At 34.4% G+C, this 9,832-nt stretch overlaps 1 protein-coding gene and 1 pseudogene across 4 annotated transcripts in view; one reads left to right on the forward strand and one right to left on the reverse strand.

Annotated features, from left to right (window-relative positions):
• Positions 1 to 691: 691 nt before the first annotated feature.
• Positions 692 to 9,832, reverse strand: part of RMI1 (RecQ mediated genome instability 1) — a 14,935-nt gene continuing 5,794 nt past the window's right edge. For 3 of the 4 annotated variants that reach the window (XM_019629367.1, XM_019629366.1, XM_019629369.1), the window contains exons 2-3: positions 3,963 to 4,058; positions 692 to 3,201 (exon numbers count right to left, since the gene is read on the reverse strand). In XM_019629367.1, coding sequence (XP_019484912.1) covers positions 1,288 to 3,165 — 1,878 coding nt within the window. In that variant the 5' untranslated portion in view covers positions 3,166 to 3,201; positions 3,963 to 4,058 and the 3' untranslated portion in view covers positions 692 to 1,287. Of the gene's footprint in view, positions 3,202 to 3,962; positions 4,783 to 9,832 lie in introns of those variants that run through there. The other variant, XM_019629368.1, reaches the window with a different exon arrangement.
• Positions 4,435 to 4,778, forward strand: LOC109374628 (V-type proton ATPase subunit G 1 pseudogene; annotated as a pseudogene).

Consider the following 9,832-nt stretch of genomic DNA (forward strand, 5'->3'; position numbering starts at 1 on the left):
TATCTTCCAGATATTTTCCTATTACATTAACTAAAATAAGTCTTCATTTTATTATTTGTTTGTTTTAAAATCCAAGACTTTAAAATTCTTAAAGATTAATAAAAATAACTTTCAAATATGACTTTTTAAAAGCAAAGTCAAAAAGTGATAAACAGTCTCCCTTTAAAAAAAAATGTCAGCACTTCCAAAATGAATGAGAAGCTTACATGTAGAGCTAATTCGGAAAGGGGACAACACCTAAAGACATGGATAAATACCTTATTTTAATAAAAAAAATGAAATATTTACTGCACCTTAATAATGAAGTTTTCAATATGCCATTTAAAATAAATTATCCTTGAAACCAAGGTGTTTTTTGTTTTTTGTTTGTTTTTTTAAAGATTTTTATTGGGGAATCGGGGGAAGGGGAACAGACAAGTTGCTGTCCTTTTGTTCTTCAGTCTAGTAGTGAACACTGCCTCACAGGCCCAAGTTGACACCATCATTGCGCTCTTCCCAGGAAAGGCAGATCAGTCGCCAGCTTCTGGACGGCCGCTCACAGCGGCTGCTGGCTACACATGGTAGCCCATGGCAACCCACTGCAGCAGGGGCTGCAGCCTACGCCGTCACAGGTGACTCATGGCAGCCCAGCTCCAAGTTGAGCTGTTGTTCAGCATCTTAGCTGCAGAGGGCAGTGTCACTGGCCCTCATATGTGGGATCCGAACCGGGGCCCTCAGGCATCCCAAGCCAGCTCTCAACCAACTGAGCCACTCGGGCCGGTCTGAAACCAAGGTTTTTTAACCATTCAATATACTCTCTGAAATGGTATCTTGTTAACATAATATTTCACTTAAAATTCCAGACATTTACAAACAGCAAAATAAAAATCAGCAAAACAATTTGCATCTAAAAACCTGACATTCTGATTTACTGGATTCACATTTTCCTAAATATAATATAAACAAATCTTTTTGAGTACTCAACATTTAGAAGTACAACTATCTATCTATAATCGTTAACTTTCAACAATATGACACACCCGGTAAACATCAGTACAATACTTCAGAAATCATCTTATGTATGGAAAACAAATTTTGCAATAATAGGTCACCAAATTCCTTTTTCTAACAGTTGCTATAAAAAAATTTTATTAAAAAAAACCTAAATACAAACATGATTAAACATTTTAAATGAAATTGAAATTAGTCATGAAACTTCCTTATCCCTTTTTATGAAAAAAGTTTCAAAAATAAAAGGACAAATTTAATTCTAAATATCTCATTGTTTTCTAATACTATTTTAGTAAATTATTTATTCAATCGCTTCTTCAGGTTCTCAAGGTGTTCCACATTAACATCTTGTAATGCCAGTACCATTGCTTTAGACAAGGAGGGATTAAACGAAATAGTCATTAGGCAGCACAAATCTATTAGCTCTCTCTGACATTTCTGCAAACCTTCCAGGAACTTTTGATACTGAAGAGGATCCTTTTTTAACCTTTTCATTTCTGGTACTGAAAATCCTATCAGACTAGTAAGTATTTCATCTACAAAGTCTACATCTAGATATGCAGTACCATCAGAAATCTTGGCTGTTACACTCCAAATGCCACCAGAACTTGAGAGATTTCCAGTTAAGGTTACAATAAATGCTTTGACTTTCACTGTTGTAACTTCCTTTGGTTTGCTGGCCATTAGAACAGACAAATAGATAAAGGGTGGAGAATACAAATCCATGGCAATAGAAAGATTAGTGCTGTTCTCTGATGATCTTAAAGAACAATTCTGTAAATGGTGATCATTTTCATTAGAAATTTGTGAATTCCTTTTCGATACATAACTGACTATTTTTCCATTTAATATTTTATTATTTAAGGAATGTCCATCTGAACTGCTGATGGTTTGTTTTACTTTATTATCTGTCTCTGAGTTCTTACCTTTATTTGTAAAATCATGGGGTAGGGGTACATTACGATTAACTAAAAAAACACTATTGTTGTGGTCTATAGAGGACAAACAACTAAAAGATTTGTCTTCATTAGTCATTTGTTCAGATAAATTTTTTTCATTCCAATTGTTTCTATTTTTGGAAATCAAAGAAAAATTATTTGGAGTATTAGATTTATCTGAAGATTTCGCCATACTTTCATCTGTGATTCTGTTCAAAGTCAATGGCTGCAATTGTTCAGTCTCCATTTGTTCTTTCTGGACAGCTTCTTCCAAAAGCAAGGCCTCAGCCAATGAAAAGTCATCTAATTCCCCATCAGTGAAATGCACAGATGGATTTGGTGATTTATCATTGAGGTTTGGAGAAATAACAAGTCCTGGTTCCAAACCTGACTGTCTTCTGGGAATAGTATTTGAGGAACTACCTGTGCTGAAACATCTTCTTTCCAAGGAGGTGTCATTATTTGCTGCAAGCTCATCATTTTCAAGACTTGCCAAAAGTTCTTCATCAGAAGGCTCTAACACAAGATCTAGATTATCTGTAATTCTGGGGATGGTTTGGTTAGAATTATTTGGTATGACTGAAACTATTGGATCAGTTTCCCCAATTAATCTTCCAAGTACTTTTTCTTGTGCATAGTCTTCTAAAAGAGCATCTACTTCTCCTCCCAACACCTTCACATTTTCTGGTTTCAATAAGAGAACACCAAGACGGAAAGAAATGTTTCCATAAATCAAAATTTTTGTACCTGGAGGAAGATGACTATGAAGAGCTGGAATAGGCTGATACTCCATTCCCTGCATTTGTACAATTCCATCAGTTAACTGTAACATCAACATTCGTGAAGGCTTTGCTTCCCAAGGTTTGGGAGTTACTTGTGTTTCAGCTGTAATTAGGTCATTTGTATTATTCTTTCCTCTCAACTTTTGTATCTGGGAATATGCAGGCTGACTTACATCAACCAATGAATTAATCTGCAGAGCAAAAAATCCATTTAGTTCTCCTTTTGGAACTTCTAAGATGCTATCAGGTAAAACAGGATGCTCCAAATCTCTCAAATCGGTAAGGAGCCATTGCTCAAATACTTGTTTATTCATTTGCGCCTGACTCAAACTAACGTTTTCATTTTCTTCTTGAATCCAGTTAACACAAGCTTCCAACCACATTACAGGTACTTTAACATGCCATGTAGCTAAAAGCCAGGTTTCGACTCTTAGTGCAATATTAGTTACACTCATTTTTTAAAAGTAAAAGATATATTATACATTTGTTACCTAAAAAAAAATAAAAAAATAAAAATAATTTAGTACACTGATAGTCTCTATAATTCTGTACATTACTGCACAAACAGGCATAACCATACTGTTTTGATTTTTCTCACTTCAGCACCTTAAAATTCTTTGACTTTCTACATAGCCAAAATTCAAATACCGTAAGTAATCAGATGATATGAGAAAAGCAAAAGGTTTAAAAGCTAGCTCTGCCAAATTACAAGCTCTGTGACCTAATATAAATTTCTTAACTTCTCTAACCCAGTTTTTTCATCTTTAAAATGTCAATACCACCATCTATCTTTCAGGGTTATTGTGAGGAGTACATGATTAACATTCATAAATCATAATGTCAGACCTATGATAGACACACAATAAACAGTGATTATTATATTAATAATCAGGTTCTAATTTAAAATTTAGTTAAAAATTGTATTCACTATGGTTACTTTCATATCCATAATCCATACTCTATTAAAACATACCATTGTGTTTAATAACCATACAGCACTTAAATATGCAGTCTAAGGATAAAATCATAATGAATAACAATAAATTCTGAGCTGATGTAAAGCATCTTATTTGTTTGGCTAAATAATTCTCAACAGTCCTGCCAGGCAAATATTCTTCTGATTTTCTCAGTATGATAAAACAGTAAAGACTAATTAACCCTGTGTTCACAAAAGTATACATTTTTTCTACTGATGAAGATATCTAAGAATTAGAATTTATATAAGTTTTAATACTTCCATAAGAAAACTTACCATTTGGAACAGGAGCATAGGATTTGATGACAGGACTTGGAACTGGTTGTTCAATGAGTACTTGTAGCCTCTATTGCTCAGAAACAGCCCTGGAAACTAAGACAAGAAGCAGTAAGGGTTATAAGAAGAAGTTGCAAAAAGTATCACTGGCATATTTGCATGAGTGCAAGACTGCAAGAGTTTGAATGGTTTTTCAGGTTCCTGTTATCAACCAAGGTAGAGTATAAGAAATACAGAATAAAAACATGAGGTTTGGAGTGAGATAATGACCATCAGACTTACATATTCTAAGCTTGTTTCCTTGTCCATATAGTACGTACTTCCTAGGATTACTGTGAAAATTAAAGGAGATTGGAAAGGGCGGCCAGCAGGGCAAAGCCCAGGCACAGATCTTGAGCAGCTGGGTCAGCTGACCCAAGGGGCAATCCAGCCCATTTAGACTGTTCACCTAGACCTCAAAATCACCAACTCCATGGCCAGTCAGTCGCAAGGCGCCCAGCAGCTATTGTAGGACAACAAGCGGGCCACCCAATTGTCCAAGGCCCATAATTGACCAGAGGCTGAAGCAGGCCCAAGTAGCTCAGGCTGAAATTGAACAGTACTGCCTGCAGAGGGAGAAAGAGTTCAAGGCCAAGGAAGCTGGGGCTCTGGTATCCCATGGCAGTGGCAGCACTAAGATGGAGGAGGAGACCCAGAAGATCACAATCCTCCAGACCTACTTCTGACAGAACAGGGATGATGAAGTCCTGGATAACCTCTTTGACTTACCTGCAACATTGGCCAGAAATCCATGAAAACTACTGCATAAATAAATAAGAGAAGAAAGAAGCACCTGTTCCACGGATTGGCATTATAGATGCCTTCATGGAATATGACACCTTAGCAAAGCTTGCACTATTTCTTGTGAAGAGGCATTAAATTATTTCTGTATATTATAGAGTAGGCTCCTTCACTTTTGAAGAATAGCAAATCTTGCTTCTTTGTACGAATTTAAAGCTTATCCAAAGATTTCATTTTTACCTCGTATTTCTTAGAAAATTAATTGGTATATACATGGTCTGGTTTCCTATGTCTTTTAGCTCAAGCAACATATATATTCAATAGTGACTTTTTCTTTATTAGATATACGTTTGGAAGTAAAGGACACTCTAGAAACAAGATTTATTAGAAGATTCTTTAAGACATTAAGACTGTGGCATCTCCATCCCAAGTCAGAGAAACTGCTCCTTCTACCTTCTGGAGAGGGTAAAACAGAGGCTGTTTAGACGAGGACATCAGAGTACTGCTGAAGATATTACACTAAATATAGGGAAAACAAATAAATTCTTAAATACTAAAGGCTGAACATATGCTACTCTCTTTCTCTACAAAGCTCCCAGAAATACTAGTGACTAGGCCTATATTCTCCTAGAAGGAAGCTAGAAAATTTTTCTCTGGGCAATCTTACAACCCTAACGGAAAAGACCTAGAGATACAAACATGAGAGGTTCTCCAATTAAACAGCCTATTCTGACACTGCATCAACGGACTCAGAGTTCCAACCAGCATTCTTTCTAGTTTCCCACACTTCATTATAACAAGATATCGAAAAACCTCTACAAACAGAAAAAATGCAGTGAAGTGACTATGAAGGGAGACAGAAACTTCAAAAAAGCTATCAATATACTCAGAGAAATAAGCCATCAGATCCAATGAAATAAGAATAGGATACTATAAAAAGTAATATTCATAGGACAAAAAACAACTGTTAGAAATTTAAAATATGATAGCAGAAATGAAAAACAGTAGAATAAATAAAAAATAAAGTTAATAAAATTCTTAGAAAAGTAAAACATCAATGCAAAGATATCGGAATATAAGGGTTTGGGGGAGGCAATAATCAAAGTAACAAATTTAGAAAAATTTCCAGAACTTAAAGACAAGAGCTTCCAGATGAAAAGGACCCAACAATAATGGATAAAAACAGACAAATAATAAGGCATATCTTTACGAAATTTTACAATACAAGAAAAAAGATTCTGCAAGCTTCCAGAAAGGGAAACAAACAAGTAGGTTACATTCAGAATATCAGGAATGAAAATGGCTTTAGATTTCTCAGTGGAAGCTGTAAGGGGAAATGAGCGATTCCTTCAAATTTCTGAATAAAAATTATTTCCAACCTATAAGTATCTACCCAAAGTATCAATCAAGTATGACAATGAAATAAAAACACTTTCAGATCAGCATTGTCTAAAACAATTTTTGTAATGGAGGATGTGTTATAACATAACAGAGGAATAAAACAAGAGAGAAGAAGACACGATATACTTGATCTCAAGCAAGAGAGGCAAAATGTCAAAGTAAAGGGTATTTGCAGGATGTAAAGGCAAACAGCCCAGAAGGCCTCAGGAGAGATTATTTTTCAAGAAGATGAAACTGTATAAGACCACTTGTTCCAAGATTTCATGTTTTGTCTTTCTTGGTTTACAACTGTTAATTGGAGCATTGATGTAGCTCAATGTACGACAGAGTTTTAAATAACTGGAGGAGTTAGGAGCTGAAAAATATGCAGAAAACTAAGAGAAAAAAAGACAACTCAAGGGAAAACAAAATGTTGAACAGGAAAACAAAATGTTGAACAGGAAAAAGCAATATGTGTATACTACATGGCTTAGTTGTAAATAACATGTACATAGTCATAATAATATACAATCTAAATACTAATCTGACAACAATTTTAACATAGCTAATAGCAAGATGGACAAATATGTATGAGGGCAAAGGTAGGGGGGTGAGAAAGGTAGGTGGAAAAGAACTAAATCTGCATCTCCATAGTGAAAGTCAATAGATAATGCCTAGAACCAAAAAATCAGAAGTAGCAATATCTGCATGGTTTCCAGACCTATACATAGAAGTAAATACAAAAAAGAATCAGCTAGAAAAGTTGGAAGTGGTTGCCTCTGGGGGAAGAGAACAAAGGAGAAGAAAGGCAGAGGACTGTTATTTTTCAAAATAATTCTTTAAAGTTTTATAGATTAAATGATACATATAAGACTTTTATTTTCTTCGATCTTCTATGTTCCACTGATTTGTGTTGATGTTTAATTTGGGGGGAGATTTTCTTAACTTTAACTTTCATGTGTTCTACTGAGTTTTTCATTTCTGCTACTAGCAATGAACAAAATAGTACAAGGAGTATTTCTTTTTCAAAATTAAAGGCATAAAATACATGGTTTTTTTTTTCCCCCAAGATCAGAAATAAGTAAAAAATGTCCACTCTCAACACTTCAACATTGTACTGGAGGCAAATGTCAGAGCAATATGACAAGAAAAAGAAATAAAAGGTATACAGATTAAAACAGAAAAAAAAAATTAGCATCAAGACAAATATATAGACCAGGGAGTCCAGAAATAAACCTTCACACATATGATCAAATGATCTTCAACAAGAGTGCCAAGATCACACAATGGGCAAATGATAGTCTCTTCAACAAATGGTGATGGGAAAATTGAATATCCACATGCAAGAATGGATCCTTACCTTACACCACATTCAAATTTTAACTGAAAATGTTTTAAAGACCTACATGTAAGACATGAAACTATAAAACTTCCAGAAGAAAACTTTCAGGATACTGCAATGGGCAATGATTTCTTGGATATGACATCAAAAACACAGGTCACAAAAGCAAAAATAGACACATAGGACTGTATATAATATTTAAAAAGGAAACATCAGAATGAAAAAGCTACCTACAGTATGGGAGGAAACATGTGTAAACCATATATCTGATAAGGAATAAATATCCAGAACATATAAAGAACTCAATTCAATAACAAACAAATAACTCAATTTAAAAATGGGCAAAGGACTTGAACAGACATTTCTCTAACAAAGATGTACAAATAGCAAACAAATGAAAAGACACTTACCTTCACTAATCATAAGAGAAATGCAAATCAAAACCACAATGAGCTATCACCTCACACCCCTTAGGATGGCCATTAAGGAAAAAAAAAAAAAGTGAGGATGTGGAGATATTAGAACCCTGGTGCACTGTCGGTGGGAAGGTAAATGGTGCAGCCACTATGGAAAACAGTATGGAAGGCCCTCAAAAAATGAAAACTAGAACTACTCTATGACCCAGCAGTCCCACTTCTGGATATATATCCAGTAGAATTGAGAACGGAATCTCAAAAAGATGTTTGCACACCCATGTTCACCACAGCATTATTCACAATAGACAAAATGCAGAAGCAACCTAAATGTTCATCAGCAGATGAATGGATAAAGAAAATGTGGTATATAGATAAGGAATATTATTCAGCTTTAAAAGAAAGAAATCCTGTTACATGCTACAACATGGATGAAACTTAAGGACATTATGCTAAGTGAAATAAGCAATTCACAAAAAGACAAATACTGAATGAGTCCACTTGTATGAAGTACTTAAAGTAATCCAACTCATAGAAATATAAAAGAGAATTGTGGTTGCCAGAGGCTGAGGGGAAGGAGAAATGGGGAGTTGTCCTGTGGACATGAAATTTCATTAATGCAAGAAAAATAAGTTCAGAGATCTGTTGTACAACAAGGTGCAGATAGGTAACAATACCATAATGTACACTTAAAAATTGCTGAGAGGGAAAATTTATGTTATGTGTTTTCTACTACAACAAAAAAAAAGGGGGTGGGGGATCAAGAGTGAAGAAGGGGGAAATGAAAAAATAAAATGACCCCTATTTGTAGATAACATGTATGTTTATGAGGATAATGCCAAAGAGTCTACAAAAAAGATACATCACTTGATAAATGAGTTAGTAAGATGCAACTGTCTTTTACATGCTTTTTCTTTTTTCATGCTCCATTTAGTGCCAAATTTTTCAGACTTTTGTGCTTTTTATTGATGATTTCACTGTTTGAAATAGCCCTCTAGAACAGTGCTAAAGTGCTACCTAGCACTCCTAAGGGCAATAAAGCTGTGATGTCATATGGAAAAAAATGTGTTAGATTAAGCTTCATTCATGCATGAGTTACAGTACCATTGGTCACAAATTCAATGATAGTGAATCAACGTGTATTGAATAAAGAAAGTGTCTTTAAACAGAAAAGCACCCCCCAAAAAAAGTTATGTATTGATCAGCTGATGAAAATGTCATAATCAGAGGCTCACAGGAACCTAACCCTATATTTCCCCTAGGAGCAGTGGTTCATTATTCTCTAATTCACTATTCACAGTGACTTTATAACTACCACAAATAATGAGACTCAACTGTGCTAGTAATGAACAAAACAGTACAACTTACAATAGCACTGAAAGCTTAAATCTAACAAAATATGTGCAAGATATGTATACTAAAAAAACTACAAACTACTTATGAAAGAAATTAGACAACCCAAACAAACAAAGAGATAAGCCAGTGTTGAAAACTCCATATTAAGGTTTCAGTTTTCCCCAAACTGGTCTATAGATTCAATGCAATTCCATTCAAAATCCCAGAATCTTTTTGTGTGAAAAATGACAAGCTGTTTCTAAAATTTATATGAAAACGCAGAGAAACTAGAATAGCCAAGATAATTTTGAAAAAAAACAAAGAGGACTCACACTATCTGAGTTCAAGACTTAGTATAAAACTACAGTAATTAAGACAGTGAGATATTGGTAAAAGGATTAACATATACCGGTAGGTCAATAAGAAGACAGTCTAGAAACAGACCCATATATATATATATATATATATATATATATATATATATATATATATATATATATATATATATATATATATATATATATATATAGTCAATTGACTTTCTACAAAGTTGCAAAGACAATTCAATGGAAACAGGAGAGTCTTTTGAAGAAATGGTGCTGAAATTGGACATCTACATG

The sequence above is a fragment of the Hipposideros armiger genome, unplaced genomic scaffold (assembly GCF_001890085.2).
Source record: "Hipposideros armiger isolate ML-2016 unplaced genomic scaffold, ASM189008v1 scaffold_846, whole genome shotgun sequence".
Taxonomy (NCBI): domain Eukaryota; kingdom Metazoa; phylum Chordata; class Mammalia; order Chiroptera; family Hipposideridae; genus Hipposideros; species Hipposideros armiger.